This window comes from Nerophis lumbriciformis, linkage group LG22 (genome assembly GCF_033978685.3).
Source record: "Nerophis lumbriciformis linkage group LG22, RoL_Nlum_v2.1, whole genome shotgun sequence".
Taxonomy (NCBI): Eukaryota; Metazoa; Chordata; class Actinopteri; order Syngnathiformes; family Syngnathidae; genus Nerophis; species Nerophis lumbriciformis.
Genome location: NC_084569.2, coordinates 41,851,086 through 41,872,458, shown reverse-complemented (window position 1 = coordinate 41,872,458; position 21,373 = coordinate 41,851,086). Strand labels below are relative to the sequence as shown.

At 34.3% G+C, this 21,373-nt stretch overlaps 2 protein-coding genes across 3 annotated transcripts in view; both read left to right on the top strand.

Moving 5' to 3' along the window:
• bglap (bone gamma-carboxyglutamate (gla) protein) overlaps window positions 1–21,373 on the top strand; it is a 108,648-nt gene that overhangs the window by 77,816 nt on the left and 9,459 nt on the right. The gene's annotated exons all lie outside the window — the stretch shown is intronic.
• Window positions 312–19,868, top strand: mgp (matrix Gla protein). Of its 2 annotated transcripts, none has more exons than XM_061973361.2 (5): window positions 312–426; window positions 11,857–11,958; window positions 13,104–13,133; window positions 13,201–13,300; window positions 19,524–19,868. In XM_061973361.2, exons 2-5 carry the CDS (start codon window positions 11,868–11,870, stop codon window positions 19,681–19,683), a joined length of 381 nt encoding a protein of 126 aa, XP_061829345.2. In that variant the 5' UTR covers window positions 312–426; window positions 11,857–11,867; the 3' UTR covers window positions 19,684–19,868. The 2 variants fall into 2 exon arrangements, with proteins under 2 accessions (XP_061829345.2, XP_061829344.2); XM_061973360.2 differs by having other exon boundaries at window positions 19,521–19,868.

Sequence of the window (21,373 nt, the reverse complement as noted above, 5' to 3'; positions counted from 1 at the left end):
CATAAATGCGGGCGATCGCTGTTTTAAACTCGCAGGTTTGACCATCCGGGATGAGAACAACAGTTTCCTGTCAGGAACATTAAAAGGTGTTAAAAAAATGAATGAGGCGTCCCCACAACGGTGTGTTTCATGTCCTTGCAGTGAATATTCTCGTCTAGCTGCTACGCGCCAGCTCGGGTGTTGCTGTGCCAGCCTTGTTTTCCTGGCCTTGCAGCGGTGAATCACGGGAGTGAGCTAATACTGAATAAATGACGGTGAGGAGGGAGGAGGGAGGAGAGAGGAGAGAGGAGAGAGGGCTATTGGGGGGGGAAATGAAAGGGTGGAGGGAGGAGAGGTGCGTATAAAAGTCCTGCACGCAGGAATTAGGAAATATTCCTCTGGAAAAATAGACTTTCCAAGACTTCTCGTTCCATCCTCTCTTAAACGGTGAGTACATGAAAAAAAAATGGTAGGTCATCTTTTTTTACCATTTCATTTTATTGACCTGCTCCTACGCTTTCTACACTCTATTTCAGCAGTACTCAGTTGTAATGCACTTTTCCACCACTTGTGGCAGTAATGACAATACCAAACAAACAGAAGAAGTCTGCAGCTGAAGTCATGCAGAAGCTTTTCAGCGCAAAAATTATGACTAAAGTAGTGAAGCTGTGTTCTCATTTGCACTTAAATGTTATTTATTATTAATATACTTACAATTTATTTACTTTAGCGTTGCGTAATTCTATGTAAATATATCAACATGTGCTTTCTTTCTAGAGTCTATATCAGTGTTTTTAACCATAGGGCCGCCAAAAATATATCTGTTCCTCAGCTGTGGCCCGGATGTAATTCACTTTTCCACCACTTGTGGCAGTCATGACATTATGAAACAAACAGAAGAAGTCTGGAGCTGAAGTCATAGAGAAGTTTCTTCAGCGCAAAAAATATGACTAAAGTAGTGAAGCTGTGTTCTCATTTGCACTTAAATGTTATTTATTATTAATATACTTACAATTTATTTACTTTAGCGTTGCGTAATTCTACATAAGTATATCAACATGTACTTTCTTTCTAGAGTCTATATCAGTGTTTTTAACCATAGGGCCGCCAAAAATATATCTGTTCCTCAGCTGTGGCCCGGATGTAATTCACTTTTCCACCACTTGTGGCAGTCATGACATTATGAAACAAACAGAAGAAGTCTGGAGCTGAAGTCATAGAGAAGTTTCTTCAGCGCAAAAAATATGACTAAAGTAGCGAAGTTGTATTTTCATTTGCACTTAAATGTTATTTATTATTAATATAGTTACAATTTATTTACTTTAGCGTTGCGTAATTCTATGTAAATATATCAACATGTACTTTCTTTCTAGAGTCTATATCAGTGTTTTTAACCATAGGGCCGCCAAAAATATATCTGTTCCTCAGCTGTGGTCCGCATGGGCTGCAGTGGTACTCAGGTGTAATTCACTTTTCCACCACTTGTGGCAGTCATGACATTATGAAACAAACAGAAGAAGTCTGGAGCTGAAGTCATAGAGAAGTTTCTTCAGCGCAAAAAATATGACTAAAGTAGCGAAGCTGTATTTTCATTTGCACTTAAATGTTATTTAGAAAACATTTATTATTGATATACTTACAATTTATTTATTTTAGCGTTGCGTAATTCTATGTAAATATGTCAACATGTACTTTCTTTCTGAAGTCTATACCAGTGTTTTCTTAACCATAGGGCCCAAACAAACAGAAAAAGTCTGGAGCTGAAGTCTTAGAGAAGTTTCTTCAGCGCAAAAATTATGACTAAAGTGAAAAAAGCTGTATTTTCATTTGCACTGTGGTTTTATTTAAGAAACATGTATATTATTAACATTTATTATTAATTTAATTACAATTTATTTATTTTAGCCTCGCGTACCATATTTTCTTAACCATAAAGTGCACCGTTATATAAGCAGCACCCCCTAAAATTTAGAGAAAAAATATTTTCCATGTACCGGAATATAAGTCACAGAAATGTATGTTGTTAAATTAGTTATTTACGCAGAAAAATTATGTAAATGTTTATTTACATACCTGAACTGTTTCCAAACGGTGTCTGTAACAAGGCAGTAAAACGGATGATCAAACAAAACAGAAGTCATGGTCATGGACCCAATAGCTGCGCAAGCTAGCTCTCCAATCAGCTAAACAGACTCAATAACTCCACGGTGACGTTTTAGTGAATTTACTGAGGAATTAGTGAAAGTGAAACAATACAAAAAGAATGTCATTGTAAGTTAATAATACTAACACAGACACTCGTACACGCGTTAGCATTTTAAGTCATGCTAACGATGCTAGCTTCATTACATTGTGATAGCAGGTACAAATATGCATGAAAACACTCCTACAGACATCACACATTGGGACACTTTAGTAAGTAAGGATAGTTTTAGTTATATTGTAAAACTTACAAACGTCGCTTGGAGTGATGAATAGAGAATCCATACGAGTAGAAACGCTATGGACGGCTAGGAGATCAAATGGCACTTCTACTTCCGGTTGAAAGCCCTAAACGGAAGGACACAGCAGCTTATAATATGTAAATATATTTTCCATTACCTTCTTTAGCAGCATATTTATTTTGTAATCAGTCTGACCAAAGCCTTGATAACAATCTTTGTGATTCATGCTCTCATATCAACTGATAGGCTTGTCAACTGTAAGTAGGTCAGATGTAATTATTGAAAGCGACTAAACTCAAGAGTAAGTGGACTAATTTAGTGCTAATATTTGAGTGGGCCCCGGGCCCCTGTGTAGTGGAAAAGTTGGGCTTTGAGTTGAGAATCCTGGTCTATGTCATCATGCAGACATGATCACCTTGGGGGGGCCTGGAACACATAAACTGCACCAAAAACCCCGCCAAGAAGGAGATGACTGTTTAATTGTGCAGTCGCTCCTCCAACACACACACACACACACACACACACACACACACACACACACACACACACACACACACACACACACACACACACATTCTTGTATTGGTAACCTTCTTGAGACGTGAGAAAAATGCCTCCCTGTTTAGGAGCAGCCTTTCTAGATATATAAAGAAGTGTATTTACAACATTAATAATATATACATATAAAAAAGGTAAGCTTTTAATTTTTTGTTTGTTTTTGTTTGTAATTGTTTATTAATCTTCATTATTTACTTCAAGTTACTACAGTATGTCTCTATATACATAATTATTCATTTATTTATTTTAATTAATTTTAGCCAAAGGGGGCACATTTCAATTTCTTACACTTGTTATTTCATATGTTGACCAGAGGGGGAGCACTTTTAAAAGCGACACACAGTCAATTTGGAAAAATCCCTCCTCTTTGGGACCACCCTCATGTTGATGGATGTCACCAGCAGGGGTGCTGATGAGACATTCTCTGTTAGATGTTCACACCTCCTCATATGGAAGATACTTTTCCTCCTTCGTGTCTCAAGGAGGCTGGAAATACAAGAACGCACACGCACTTATATACACCCACACACACACATATCAATCAATCAATGTTTATTTATATAGCCCTAAATCACAAGTGTCTCAAAGGGCTGCACGAACCACAACGACATCCTCAGTTCAAATCCCACATCAGGGCAAGGAAAAACTCACCCCAGTGGGACGTCGATGACATAAACCTATACACGCCTACTGTATACATTCACATACACCTATACACGCATGTACACACCTATACACACACACACACACACACACATGTACACACACATGCACACTTATACACACATACAAACCTATACACACACATACACACCTATACATACACACTTATACACACACACACACCTATACGTACACACCTATACAAACCTATACACACATACACACCAAAAATACACACTTATACACACACACACACCTATACGTACACACCTATACAAACCTATACACACATACACACCTATACATACACACCTGTACACACACATTCAAACCTATACATAGACACACTTACACACCTATACATACATACATATACACACACATTCAAACCTATACATAGACACACTTACACACCTATACATACACACATATACACGTACACACCAATACTTACATACACACCTATACATACATACTTACACACACCTATACACACACTTACACGCCTATACATGTACACACCTATACATACACACATATACACATACACACCAATACTTACATACACACCTATACATACATACTTACACACACCTATACACACACTTACACACCTATACATGTACACACCTATACATACATACATATACACACCTATACATACACACCTATACACACACTTACACACCTATACATATACACATATACACGTACACACCTATACATACATACATATACACACCTATACATAAACACCTATACACACACTTACACACCTATACATATACACATATACACGTACACACCTATACATACATACATATACACACCTATACATAAACACATATACACACACTTACACACCTATACATACACACATATACACTAATACATACATACATATACACATACACACATATACACACACTTACACACCTATACATACACACATATACACACACTTACACACCTATACATATACACATATACACGTACACACCTATACATACATACATATACACACCTATACATACACACCTATACACACACTTACACACCTATACATATACACATATACACGTACACACCTATACATACATACATATACACACCTATACATAAACACATATACACACACTTACACACCTATACATACACACATATACACTAATACATACATACATATACACATACACACATATACACACACTTACACACCTATACATACACACATATACACGTACACACCTATACATACATACATATACACACCTATACATACACGCCTATACACACACTTACACACCTATACATACACACATATACACTAATACATACATATACACATACACACACACTTACACACCTATACATACACACATATACACATACACACCTACACATACATACATATACACACCTATACATACACACCTATACACACACTTACACACCTATACATACACACATATACACTAATACATACATACATATACACATACACACCTATACATATATACATATACACACTTATACATACACAGCTATACATACACACCCATACACACACTTACAAACCTATACACACATATACACCTATACATACACACTTACACACCTATACATAAACACCTATACACACACTTACACACCTATACATACACACATATACACTAATACATACATACATATACACATACACACACATATACACACACTTACACACCTATACATACACACACATACACGTACACACCTATACATACACACCTATACACACACTTACACACCTATACATACACACATATACACTAATACATACATACATATACACATACACACCTATACACACACACATATACACTAATACATACATACATATACACATACACACCTATACATACATACATATACACACCTATACATACACACCCATACACACACTTACAAACATATACACACATATACACTTATACATACACACTTACACACACACACACACCTATACATACACACCTATACAAACATATACACACACATACACACCTATACACACACGTACACACCTATACACACACGTACACGCCTATATATATACACACACACACACACACACACACACACACACACACACACACACACACACACACACACACACACACACACACACATTCTTGTATTTGCTACCTTCTTGAGACGTGAGAAAAATGCCTCCCTCTTTAGGAGCAGCCTTTCTAGATATATAAAGAAGTGTATTTACAACACTAATAATATATACATACTATGCAAATATAAAAAAGGTCAGCTTTTAGTTTATTTCTTTTTATTTTGTAATTGGTTTTTAATCTTTATTATTACATTCTCTGTTAGATGCAATGGTTTTCTGTATTGGGACCATGATTTGGTAATACAAGCACACACACACACACACACCCCTATACACACAAACTTATACACTTTAACACCTATACACACACACATACACACCTTTACATACACACGTACACACACACGCACACACACACACACTAACTTTCTCACCGGTCTTCTTATGGGAGCTACTTTTCCTTCTTCATGTCTCCAGAAGGGTAGAAATACAAGAAAACACACACACACACACACACACACACACACACACACACACACACACACACACACACACACGCACACACACACACACACACACACACACACACACACACACACACACACACACACACACACACGCACACACACACACACACGTGTATTTGAAGTTTGGCCTGCAGTCTTGCTGTTTTTCAGCCCCCTGCTCAAAGTTCTCAAGTGTGGCCAAGATCCTCCTGAAGGCTTGCTGTTATACACACTCTGCTAGAGTGGAAGCATGTGTCAGTGTGTCCGTGTGTGTGTGTCCGTGTGTGTGTGTGTGTCCGTGTGTGTGTGTGTGTGTAATGAAAGCAGCTATTGACTGTGAAGAAGCAGGGCCTGCTGGAACTGAATCTAGTCCAAATCCCACAAACAGAAGTCGGGGATGAAAGCTCCTCTGCTGGCCTGCACACCCAGTGTGTCCGTGTGTGTGTGTGTGTGTGTGTGTGTGTGTGTGTGTGTGTGTGTGTGTGCGTGTGTGTGTGTGTGTGTTGCGTTAAAAAGTGTTTAAAAGCTTTTAAACATCTTGTTTTTCTGTTTGCACAGGTGCCCCTCACACACACACACACACACACACACACACACACACACACACACACACACACACACACACACACACACACACACAGAGTGCATCATTGATGACTAAGCCCCCCAAGTAGTCAGTCAGCTTCATTGGTTCTGTGACGCAGCTCTCGACTCAAGACACTTGTATCTCAAGTCAACAACACCCGCTGGAATGAGTTCACATTTGATTGGTGTTTGTCAGTAATACACTGTAAAAAAAACAAAAAAACATACGTTTTAAGATAAAATTCTGGCAACTGACCTGCCACTTTTTTACCGTAAAAAAACAGCGATACTGTTTTCGTATTTACAGTACTACGCTGAAAAAAACAACGTACATTTTACGGTAAAATTCTTGCGACTGGGCTGCAAATTTTTTACCGTAAAAAAACACCAATACTGTTTTTGTATTTACAGTAATGTGCTGTGAAAACCAACATAAATTTACAATAAAATTCTGGTAACTGACCTGACACTTTTTTGCTGTAAAAAAACAGCGATACTGTTTTTACATTTACAGAAATACGCTGTAAAAACCGACGTTGCGTCTGAGCTGCAATTTTTTTTATCGTAAAACAACAGTGATACTGTTTTTAAGTTTACAGTAATATGCTGTTAAAAACAAAAACAAATTCACAATACAATTCTGGTAACTCAGCTGCCGGTTTTTACTGTAAAAAAACAGCGATACTGTTTTTACATTTACAGTAGTACGCTGTAAAAAAACATCAATTTTATGATAAAATTCTGGCAACTGAGACGCCAGTTTTTTACCGTAAAAAACAGCAATACTGTTTTTACATTTATCGTAATATGCTGTAAAAAAAACCAACATACATTTTACGATAAAATTCTGGCAACTAAGCTGCCAATTTTGTTACCGTAAAAAAAACAGTCATACTGTTTTTACATTTACAGTAGTACGCTGTGAAAACAAACATCAATTTCATGGTAAAATTCTTGCGACTGAGCTGCAATTTTGGTACCGTAAAAACATGATACTGTTTTTACATTTACAGTAGTACAGTAGAACATGGTTTTTAAATTTACAGTAGTGCAGTAGAACAGGGTTTTTACATTTACAGTAGTACAGTAGAACATGGTTTTTAAATTTACAGTAGTGCAGTAGAACAGGGTTTTTACATTTACAGTAGTACAGTAGAACATGGTTTTTACATTTACAGTAGTGCAGTAGAACAGGGTTTTTACATTTACAGTAGTACAGTAGAACAGTGTTTTTACATTTACAGTAGTACAGTAGAACAGTGTTTTTAAATTTACAGTAGTGCAGTAGAACAGGGTTTTTACATTTACAGTAGTACAGTAGAACATGTTTTTTAAATTTACAGTAGTGCAGTAGAACAGGGTTTTTACATTTACAGTAGTACAGTAGAACATGGTTTTTAAATTTACAGTAGTGCAGTAGAACAGGGTTTTTACATTTACAGTAGTGCAGTAGAACAGGGTTTTTACATTTACAGTAGTACAGTAGAACAGTGTTTTTACATTTACAGTAGTACAGTAGAACAGTGTTTTTAAATTTACAGTAGTGCAGTAGAACAGGGTTTTTACATTTACAGTAGTACAGTAGAACATGGTTTTTAAATTTACAGTAGTGCAGTAGAACAGGGTTTTTACATTTACAGTAGTACAGTAGAACAGGGTTTTTACATTTACAGTAGTGCAGTAGAACAGTGTTTTTACATTTACAGTAGTACAGTAGAACATGGTTTTTAAATTTACAGTAGTGCAGTAGAACAGGGTTTTTACATTTACAGTAGTGCAGTAGAACAGGGTTTTTACATTTACAGTAGTACAGTAGAACAGTGTTTTTACATTTACAGTAGTACAGTAGAACAGTGTTTTTAAATTTACAGTAGTGCAGTAGAACAGGGTTTTTACATTTACAGTAGTACAGTAGAACATGGTTTTTAAATTTACAGTAGTGCAGTAGAACAGGGTTTTTACATTTACAGTAGTACAGTAGAACAGTGTTTTTACATTTACAGTAGTACAGTAGAACAGGGTTTTTACATTTACAGTAGTACAGTAGAACAGTGTTTTTACATTTACAGTAGTACAGTAGAAGAGTGTTTTTACATTTACAGTAGAACAGTGTTTTTGCATTTACAGTAGTACAGTAGAAGAGTGTTTTTACATTTACAGTAGTACAGTAAAACAGTGTTTTTACATTTACAGTAGTACAGTAGAACAGTGTTTTTACATTTACAATAGTACAGTAGAAGAGTGTTTTTACATTTACAGTAGAACAGTGTTTTTACATTTACAGTAGTACAGTAGAAGAGTGTTTTTACATTTACAGTAGTACAGTAGAACAGGGTTTTTACATTTACAGTAGTACAGTAGAACAGTGTTTTTACATTTACAGTAGTACAGTAGAAGAGTGTTTTTACATTTACAGTAGTACAGCAGAACAGTGTTTTTACATTTACAGTAGTACAGTAGAAGAGTGTTTTTACATTTACAGTAGTACAGTAGAAGAGTGTTTTTACATTTACAGTAGTACAGCAGAACAGTGTTTTTACATTTACAGTAGTACAGTAGTACAGTAGAACAGTGTTTTTACATTTACAGTAGTACAGTAGAAGAGTGTTTTTACATTTACAGTAGTACAGCAGAACAGTGTTTTTACATTTACAGTAGTACAGTAGAAGAGTGTTTTTACATTTACAGTAGTACAGTAGAAGAGTGTTTTTACATTTACAGTAGTACAGCAGAACAGTGTTTTTACATTTACAGTAGTACAGTAGAAGAGTGTTTTTACATTTACAGTAGTACAGTAGAAGAGTGTTTTTACATTTACAGTAGTACAGTAGAAGAGTGTTTTTACATTTACAGTAGTACAGTAGAAGAGTGTTTTTACATTTACAGTAGTACAGTAGAACAGTGTTTTTACATTTACAGTAGTACAGTAGAAGAGTGTTTTTACATTTACAGTAGTACAGTAGAAGAGTGTTTTTTCATTTACAGTAGTACAGTAGAACAGAGTTTTTACATTTACAGTAGTACAGTAGAAGAGTGTTTTTACATTTACAGTAGTACAGTAGAACAGTGTTTTTACATTTACAGTAGTACAGCAGAACAGTGTTTTTACATTTACAGTAGTACAGCAGAACAGTGTTTTTACATTTACAGTAGTACAGTAGAAGAGTGTTTTTACATTTACAGTAGTACAGTAGAACAGTGTTTTCACATTTACAGTAGTACAGTAGAACAGTGTTTTCACATTTACAGTAGTACAGTAGAACAGTGTGAAATACGCTGTGAAAATCTATGTACATTTCACAGTAAAATGATTGCGACTGCGCTGCCACTTTTTTAGTGTAAAATGTGGTTTTTTGACGTTGTTTGTAAGAAAGTAAGAATGAGAATTACAGAGAGAGAGACGTGTCATCTTCTATTCTGTGTTGGAAGTGAGAGTCTTTGACCTCCTCGCTCTTAAGTCCAAACACTCTCAAGTTGAGGTGTTGCTGTATTTGTCACCATGGCGTCGCTGGCCCTTTAAGGATGCTGCCACTTTGAGGCTTTTTCACTTTGCCTTCTAGAAGGCTAACTGCAGTCATAATGGCCGCCTTCTTCCACCCTGCATTGTGCAGGACACAACATAAAGACACAACATCAAGTCACAAGGACACAACATAAAGACACAAGGACACAACATAAAGACACAAGGACACAACATCAAGACACCAGAGGTGGGTAGAGTAGCCAGAAATTGTACTCAAGTAAGAGTACTGTTACTTTAGAGATTTATTACTCAAGTAAAAGTAAGGAGTAGTCACCCAAATATTTACTTGAGTAAAAGTAAAAAGTATGTTGTGAAAAAACTACTCAAGTACTGAGTAACTGATGAGTAACATACACACTCATATATATATATATATATATATATATATATATATATATATATATACATATACATTGATATATACAGTATATCATTTATATGTATTTATTTTGCTGTTTTTGTTTACATGTTAAAGGTGTTTTAATGAATATACATGCATGTTTAACACATATAGATTCCTTTCTTTCATGAAGACAAGAATATAAGTTGGTGTATTACCTGATTCTGATGACTTGCATTGATTGTAATCAGACAGTAGTGATGATAACGTCCACGTTTTCAAATGGAGGAGAAAAAAAGTTCCTCCTTTCTGTCTAATACCACATGAAAGTGGTGGGTTTTTGGCATCTTATTTGTCCAGCTTCCATATTCGTTTTTATACACTTTACAAGAAATATATTGGCGTCAAACTCCGTAGCTTGCTAGCTTGTTTGCGCTGGCTTTCGGAGACTCTTGTTTTGAAAGCGCAGGCGCGATGGAGCGGCACTTTTATTGTGAAGACAGGAACTGTGCAGTCAGTCTTTAGGCTTTTGACGGGATGTACGGTTGAAATAAAAAAGGGTCTTTTTTCCTTCACACATTTGATTGATTGATTGGAACTTGTATTAGTAGATTGCACAGTACAGTACATATTCCCTACGATTGACCACTAAATGGTAACACCCCAATAGGTTTTTCAACTTGTTTAAGTCAGGTCATGTGACCGCCTGGCTCTGTTTGATTGGTCCAACGTCACCAGTGACTGCATCTGATTGGTGGAACGGAGTGAACGTCACCAGTGACTGTATTTGTTGAAACACTATGAAGGTCTGTCTGACAGACCAAAACAAACAAAGCGTGCATTAACAGATCGATCAAAATGAGTAGCGAGTAGCGAGCTGAATGTAGATAAAAGTAGCGGAGTAAAAGTAGCGTTTCTTCTCTATAAATATACTCAAGTAAAAGTAAAAGTATGTTGCATTAAAACTACTCTTAGAAGTACAATTTATCCCAAAAGTTACTCAAGTAGATGTAACGGAGTAAATGTAGCGCGTTACTACCCACCTCTGAAAGACACAACAAGTCACAAGGACACAACATAAAGACACAATGACACAACTTAAAGTGTAATTTGTGAAAATAAAAACCACTGAAACTTTGTTCGTCTTCCAGGAAGACAAAAGATGAGACGTCTTCTTGACTTGCTGGCGGTCTGCGCCATCTTGACCTTGTGCGTCCACTACGGCAGCGCTAGGTCCTACCGCTCAGATTCAGGTAGCACCTGGCAACCATCACACCTGACTAACCATCACACCTGACTAATGATGCAACCATCACACCTGACTAACCATCACACCTGACTAATGATGCAACCATCACACCTGACTAACCATCACACCTGACTAACCATCACACCTGACAACTATCACACCTGACTAACCATCACACCTGACTAATGATGCAACCATCACACCTGACTAACCATCACACCTGACTAATGATGCAACCATCACACCTGACTAACCATCACACCTGACTAACCATCACACCTGACAACTATCACACCTGACTAACCATCACACCTGACTAATGATGCAACCATCACACCTGACTAACCATCACACCTGACTAACCATCACACCTGACAACTATCACACCTGACTAACCATCACACCTGACTAATGATGCAACCATCACACCTGACTGTGATGATGCAACCATCACACCTGACTAACCATCACACCTGACTAACCATCACACCTGACAACTATCACACCTGACTAACCATCACACCTGACTAATGATGCAACCATCACACGTGACTGTGATGATGCAACCATCACACCTGACTAACCATCACACCTGACTGTAATGATGCAACCATCACACCTGACTGTAATGATGCAACCATCACACCTGACTGTAATGATGCAACCATCACACCTGACTGTGATGATGCAACCATCACACCTGACTGTAATGATGCAACCATCACACCTGACTGTAATGATGCAACCATCACACCTGACTGTGATGATGCAACCATCACACCTGACTGTGATGATGCAACCATCACACCTGACTGTAATGATGCAACCATCACACCTGACTGTGATGATGCAACCATCACACCTGACTGTAATGATGCAACCATCACACCTGACTGTAATGATGCAACCATTACACTAATGATGCAACCATCACACCTGACTAATGATGCCACCATCACACCTGACTGTAATGATGTAACCACCACACTAATGATGCCACCATCACACCTGACTGTAATGATGTAACCAGCACACTAATGATGGCACCATCACACGTGACTGTGACGATGCAACCACCACACTAATGATGGCACCATCACACGTGACTGTGATGATGGTCGGTGGTTAACATGTTCCTTGTCTTCGTAGACTCCAACGAGAGCACGGAGTCCAGTGAAGGTGAAGCAAGCCAACACTCAGCAGGTGTCAGAGATAAGATCACTGATGTCATTCATTGTGTCTTCAGACGTGTTCGTGGCTCCACGCCGAGCCAACTCCTTCATCACGCCGCAGAGGAACGCCTTCCGCCTGCCCCGAGGGAACGCCTTCAACGGCTACTCCAGCAGGTGAAAGCTTTTACTTTGAAATATTTCACTTCATTCATCACAAGGAATATCTCTTGAATCTCTCAAAGTGCACTTTCTGGAAATAACATTGAAAATATGCAATTAAAGGTCAAACAGGTGAGAAGTAGCAAGAACAAGTTGGTATTGCTCAAAAAATAATAATGCATCAAAATCAACATTGTTATGAATTATTGACATATTTAGATCTCTAATTTTTTTCATTTATTTATTTATTTCAGGCAATGACATAAAAAAGTACAAAGTTGACAACACATAATAATATAAATGAATATAGTGCCAAAGGTCACATATAGTATGTCATGACTTCACATAGAATTAGAATTTTGGGGCTAAAAATTTTGTGTGTTTGCCAAATAAAAAACTAAGTTTTCTTTGACAAAAATGGCATAAAACAAACACAAAATAAATTAATAACAAAACAAAACAAAAAAAACTTTGAATAAAGAAACAAAATAGTTAATGTACAGTAAAAAAATTATTAAAAACAACATATAACTTTTGAGTGGTACTTTTTTGATCCCTGAGAATTTTAGTGGGATTTTTTTCTAAAAACTGTGTTTGTTCAAACATTTATAGTGAATTAAAATCAATGTTGTTATGAATTATTGACTTATTTGAAGCTCCAGTTACTTCACATCAAATATTACACTTTGACATATTTTGTGTGTTTGCAAATAAAAAACTAAGTTTTCTATGACAAAAATGGCTTAAAACAAACACAAAATAAATGAATTAAAAATAAGGAAAACTTACAATTGACAGATAGATCTGAAGTTAATCTACATATTTTAACATTTAAAGTAAAAAATAAAATAAAATTAAAAAAACTATATGACTGATTTTTATAACTTTTATGAGTTTTTGATCCCTGAGAATTTTAGTGGGATTATTTTCTAAAAACTGTTTTTTTCCCCCAAAATTAATAACGAATTAAATTCAATGTTGAATGAATGATTGACTTATTTAGAGCTCCAGTTACTTCATTTTAATATTCCACTTTTTAACAAAAATGGCTTAAAACAAACAAACAAAAAATGTAAATAACTAATTGATTTTAAAAAATTATAAAAACGTACAATAGATGGATGGATCTGAAATTAATCCACAGATTTAAACATTTAAAGTAAAAAAATTAAAAAACAATGTATGACTTATTTTTATAACTTTTATGATCCCTGAGAATTTTAGTGGGATTTTTTTTCTAAAAACTCTTAAAAATAAAAAAAAAATAAAAAAAAATTAAATCAATGTTATGAATTATTGACTTATTTAGAGTTCCAGTTACTTCACATCAAATATTACACTTTGAATTTTGGGGCTAAAAATATTGCATATTTTATGTTTTCCAAATAAAAAAAACTAAGTTTTCTTTGACAAAAATGGCTTAAAACAAACATGAAACAAATAAATTAAATTGAATTTAAAAAACAATAAAAATGTACAATCGACAGATGAATCTGAAGTTAATCTACAGAATTAAACATTTAAAGTAAAAAAAAAACAATATATGACTTATTTTTATAACTTTTATGAGTGGAATCTTTTTGATCCCTGAAAATTTTTGTGGGAATTTTTTTTCTAAAAACTCTTAAAAAAAAAAAAAAAAAAAAAAAAAAAAAAAAAAAGAATATTGAATTAAAATCAATGTTATGAATTATTGACTTATTTAGACCAACAGTTACTTCACATCAAATATTACACTTTTTGGCGGTACAAATATTGCATATTTTGGGTGTTTGCCGTATAAAAAATTAAGTTTTTCATGACAAAAAAGGCTTAAAACAAACACAAAACAAATAAATTGAATTTAAAAAATAACAAAAACATACAATCAACAGATGGATCTGAAGTTAATCTACAGAATTAAATATTTAAAGTAAAAAAAAACAATATATGACTTATTTTTAAAACTTTTATGAGTGGAATCTTTTTGATCCCTGAACATTTTTGTGGGATTTTTTTTCTAAAAACTCTTTAAAAAAAATAAAAAATAAAAAAAAAGAATATTGAATTAAAATCAATGTTATGAATTATTGACTTATTTAGAGCAACAGTTACTTCACATCAAATATTACACTTTTTGGGGGTACAAATATTGCATATTTTGTGTGTTTGCCGTATAAAAAAACACGTTTTTCATGACAAAAATGGCTTAAAACAAACACAAAACAAATAAATTGAATTTAAAAAAATAACAAAAACATACAATCGACAGATGGATCTGAAGTTAATCTACAGAATTAAACATTTAAAGTAAAAAAATTAAAAACAATGACTTTTCCCTGAGAATTTTAGTGGGATTATTTTCTAAAAACTGTCTTTGTTCATAAATAAATAATGAATTAAAATCCATTTTATTATGAATTATTGACTCATTTAGAGCTCCAGTTATTTCACATCAAATATTAAACTTTGACATTTTTTGGTGTAAAAATATTGCATATTTTGTGTGTTGCCACATACTTCCTGTGCACTTAAAAATCCTAAAAGGCATTGATTTTAAAAATTATAAAAACGTACAATAGATGGATGGATCTGAAATTAATCCACAGATTTAAACATTTAAAGTAAAAAAAACCAAAAAAACAATGTATGACTTATTTTTATAACTTTTAGATCCCTGAGAATTTTAGTGGGATTTTTTTTCTAAAAACTCATTAAAAAAAAAAAAAAAAAAATTAAATCAATGTTATGAATTATTGACTTATTTAGAGCTCCAGTTACTTCATTTTAATATTCCACTTTTTGGGGGGGGGGGTAATGTGCATATTTTGTGTGTTTGCCATATAAAAAAAACGTTTTTTTCATAACAAAAATGGCTTAAAACAAACAAACAAAAAATGTAAATAACTAATTGATTTTAAAAATTATAAAAACGTACAATAGATGGATGGATGGATCTGAAATTAATCCACAGATTTAAACATTTAAAGTAAAAAAAAAAAAAAAAAACAATGTATGACTTATTTTTATAACTTTTAGATCCCTGAGAATTTTAGTGGGATTTTTTTTCTAAAAACTCTTTAAAAAAAAAAAAAAAAAAAAAAAAAAAAAATTAAATCAATGTTATGAATTGACTTATTTAGAGTTCCAGTTACTTCACATCAAATATTACACTTTGAATTTTGGGGCTAAAAATATTGCATATTTTGTGTTTTCCAAATAAAAAAAACTAAGTTTTCTTTGACAAAAATGGCTTAAAACAAACATGAAACAAATAAATTAAATTGAATTTAAAAATCAATAAAAATGCACAATCGACAGATGGATCTGAAGTTAATCTACAGAATTAAACATTTAAAGTTAAAAAAAAACATTATATGATTTATTTTTTATAACTTTTATCTTTTTGATCCCTGAAAATTTTTGTGGGATTTTTTTCTAAAAACTCTTAAAAAAAAAAAAAAAGAATATTGAATTAAAATCAATGTTATGAATTATTGACTTATTTAGAGCAACAGTTACTTCACATCAAATATTACACTTTTTGGGGGTACAAATATTGCATATTTTGTGTGTTTGCCGTATAAAAAAAAAAGTTTTTATATGACAAAAATGGCTTAAAACAAATAAATTGAATTTAAAAAATAACAAAAATGTACAATCGACAGATGAATCTGAAGTTAATCTACAGAATTAAACATTTAAAGTTAAAAAAAAACATTATATGACTTATTTTTATAACTTTTATGAGTGGAATCTTTTTGATCCCTGAACATTTTTGTGGGATTTTTTTTCTAAAAACTCTTTAAAAAAAAAAAAAAAAAAAAATTAAAAAAAGAATATTGAATTAAAATCAATGTTATGAATTGTTGACTTATTTAGAGCAACAGTTACTTCACATCAAATATTACACTTTTTGGGGGTACAAATATTGCATATTTTGTGTGTTTGTCGTATAAAAAAACAAGTTTTTCATGACAAAAATGGCTTAAAACAAACACAAAACAAATAAATTGAATTTAAAAAAATTACAAAAACGTACAATCGACAGATGGATCTGAAGTTAATCTACAGAATTAAACATTTAAAGTAAAAAAATTAAAAACAATGACTTTTCCCTGAGAATTTTAGTGGGATTATTTTCTAAAAACTGTCTTTGTTCATAAATAAATAATGAATTAAAATCCATTTTATTATGAATTATTGACTCATTTAGAGCTCCAGTTACTTCACATCAAATATTACACTTTGAATTTTGGGGCTAAAAATATTGCATATTTTGTGTGTTTTCCAAATAAAAAAACAAAGTTTTCTTTGACAAAAATGGCTTAAAACAAACATGAAACAAATAAATTAAATTCAATTTAAAAAAACAATAAAAATGTACAATCGACAGATGAATCTGAAGTTAATCTACAGAATTAAACATTTAAAGCGGTAGAAAATGGATGGATGGATGGACTTATTTTTATAACTTTTATTAGTGGAATCTTTTTGATCCCCGAATTTTTGTGGGATTTTTTTCTAAAAACTCTTTAAAAAAAAAAAAAAAAGAATATTGAATTAAAATCAATGTTATGAATTATTGACTTATTCAGAGCAACAGTTATTTCACATCAAATATTACACTTTTTGGGGGTACAAATATTGCATATTTTGTGTGTTTGCTGTATAAAAAAATTAAGTTTTTCATGACAAAAATGGCTTAAAACAAACAAAACAAATAAATTGAATTAAAAAAATAACAAAAACATACAATCGACAGATGAATCTGAAGTTAATCTACAGAATTAAACATTTAAAGTAAAAAAAAAAACATTATATGACTTATTTTTATAACTTTTATGAGTGGAATCTTTTTGATCCCTGAAAATTTTTGTGGAATTTTTTTCTAAAAACTCTTTATAAAAAATTAAAAAAAAAAAAAAAAAAAAAAGAATATTGAATTAAAATCAATGTTATGAATTATTGACTTATTTAGAGCAACAGTTACTTCACATCAAATATTACACTTTTTGGGGGTACAAATATTGCATATTTTGGGTGTTTGCCGTATAAAAAAAAAGTTTTTCATGACAGAAATGGCTTAAAACAAATAAATTGAATTTAAAAAATAACAAAAATGGACAATCGACAGATGGATCTGAAGTTAATCTACAGAATTAAACATTTAAAGTAAAAAAAAAACCAATATATGACTTATTTTTATAACTTTTGAGTGGAATCTTTTTGATCCCTGAACATTTTTGTGGGATTTTTTTCTAAAAACTCTTAAAAAGAATATTGAATTAAAATCAATGTTATGAATTATTGACTTATTTAGAGCAACAGTTACTTCACATCAAATATTACACTTTTTGGGGGTACAAATATTGCATATTTTGTGTGTTTGCCGTATAAAAAAACACGTTTTCCATGACAAAAAAGGCTTAAAACAAACACAAAACAAATACATTGAATTTAAAAAATAACAAAAACATACAATCGACAGATGGATCTGAAGTTAATCTACAGAATTAAACATTTAAAGTAAAAAAAAAACAATATATAACTTATTTTTATAACTTGAGTGGAATCTTTTTGATCCCGTATAAAAAAAAAAGTTTTTCATGACAAAAATGGCTTAAAACAAACACAAAACAAATAAATTGAATTAAAAAAATAACAAAAACATACAATCGACAGATGGATCTGAAGTTAATCTACAGAATTAAACATTTAAAGTAAAAAAAATTAAAAACAATGACATATACCTGAGAATTTTAGTGGGATTTTTTTCTAAAAACTGTCTTTGTTCATGAATAAATAATGAATTAAAATCAATTTTATTGTGAATTATTGACTTATTTAGAAATCCAGTTATTTCACATCAAATATTACACTTTGACATTTTTTGGTGTAAAAATATTGCATATTTTGTGTGTTGCCACATACTTCCTGTGCACTTTAAAATGCTAAAAGGCACTGATAGCGATAAACGTATTATTAGCCGTAACAGTACCCCCCCTAAAATAATCCATACTGGTCCAGAGTTCTTACCTGATGTCAGACCGATGAGCAGAAAATCAGGATGGCCAAAGCCTTCTTCATCTTTACGATCAGGCAGCGAGGGAGGACGAGTGCAGATGTGGAAAGTTAAAACACCATTTTAAACCGGAAGTATAAGTGCGCTCCATCAGTCTGTTGAAGCACACTTGATGGCAGCCGTTTAGGAACTGAGTGAAGGTGAACCAGTCTGTGTTCTTTGTGGACACAGCAGGAGGGTGAAGTCTCCAGCAGAGAGACGTGCGGAGACCTGCGAGGATTACTCCCCCTGCCGCTTCTTCGCCTACCACAATGGCTACCAGAGGGCCTACCAGAGGTACTTTGGCAACCAAGCACCACAGCGACCAAGACAGGCGGCTCACCGTCGCTACTAAACTGGCAGACGACTTCCTGGAGCGTTTGACACGGGCGGTGCTGGAAGAACACCACCGTGGTTGTTGCCAAACGTGTCCAACACACGCTTTATCTGACGCTCTGAGCGGTGTATTGTTTGTATTCACCTTTTGCTAGCATCATTATCCACCCACGGAAATAAACCTTTCATGTTTGTCTGTCTTTATCCTCTTTTGGCCTCTTTTATTGTGACTTTGATGTTCAGAGTCTGCACGGTTCACAATGGATCCCCATTAGTCGCTCGCTATATACCCCAACTAATAAAGTACTGTTCAATTCAAAACGGTACAATACCGCCTCTGAAAAATACCTGTATTATTTTTCTGTGGTGACATTGCTGCTTTTAGGAGCAGAGGAGCATGTTGGGCAGCGCACACACACAGAGTACTTACAAGCAGACACAGTGTGGAGACAGAAAAGGGAGAATGGACGCATTTTGGTGTAAAAAGTCAAGATAAAGGTGAAGTTATAACACTGAAACACCCTCAGGAAGAGGTGCTTTAAGACATGGCTAACATCCATCCACAGTGTTTTAGCTACCGTATTTTCCGCACTATTAGCCGCACCTAAAAACCACAAATTTACTCAAAAGCTGACAGTGCGGCTTATAACCCGGTGCGCTTTATATATGGATTAATATTAAGATTCATTTTCATAAAGTTTCGGTCTCGCAACTACGGTAAACAGCCGCCATCTTTTTTCCCCGTAGAAGAGGAAGTGCTTCTTCTTCTATGCAAGCAACCGCCAAGGTAAGCACCCGCCCCCATAGAACAGGAAGCGCTTCTTCTTCTACTGTAAGCAACCACCCGCCCCCGTAGAAGAAGAAGAAGAAGCGCGCGGATATTACCGTACGTTTCATTTCCTTTGTGTGTTTACATCTGTAAAGACCACAAAATGGCTCCTACTAAGCGACAGGTTTCCGGTTCATGAAAAGACGCAATCTCTCCATCCGCACACGGACTACTATTTCACAGCAACTGCCTAAAGACTTTCAAGAAAAGCTGGCTACTTTCCGTGCATATTGTAAAAACAAGATAGCTGAAAAAAAAGATCCGGCCAGAGAACATTATCAACATGGACGAGGTTCCACTGACTTTTGATATTCCTGTGAACCGCACTGTGGATACAACGGGAGCACGTACGGTGAATATTCGCACCACAGGGAATGAGAAGTCATCCTTCACTGTGGTTCTAGCTTGCCATGCTAATGGCCAGAAACTTCCACCCATGGTGATATTCAAAAGGAAGACCTTGCCAAAAGAGACCTTTCCAGCCGGCGTCATCATAAAAGCTAACTCGAAGGGATGGATGGATGAAGAAAAGATGAGCGAGTGGTTAAGGTAAGTTTAAGTTTACGCGAAGAGGCCGAGTGGCTTTTTTCACGCAGCTCCGTCCATGTTGATATACGACTCCATGCGCGCCCACATCACGCTGGTTTTTAATATATTATTAAAGTTTGACTGACCTATCTGACTGTTTTTTTGACATTCCTTTAGCGCAGTTAGATGCGGCTTATAACACGGGGCGGCTTATAGGTGGACAAAGTTTTGAAATATGCCGTTCATTGAAGGCGCGGCTTATAACCCAGGGCGCCTTATGGTGCGGAAAATACGGTACTTCTAAATCACTAATCCTGGTCTCCATGGTGACAAATAAAGTAAGTTTCTTACA

Excerpts from the sequence above, each read along its gene's own strand:
- mgp (XM_061973360.2), top strand. The coding sequence starts at position 11,868 with ATGAGACGTCTTCTTGACTTGCTGGCGGTCTGCGCCATCTTGACCTTG. Across the intron at positions 11,959-13,103 it reads GTCCTACCGCTCAGATTCAG|ACTCCAACGAGAGCACGGAG; the intron begins GTAGCACCTGGC and ends TTGTCTTCGTAG. Across the intron at positions 13,301-19,520 it reads TTCAACGGCTACTCCAGCAG|CAGGAGGGTGAAGTCTCCAG; the intron begins GTGAAAGCTTTT and ends TTGTGGACACAG.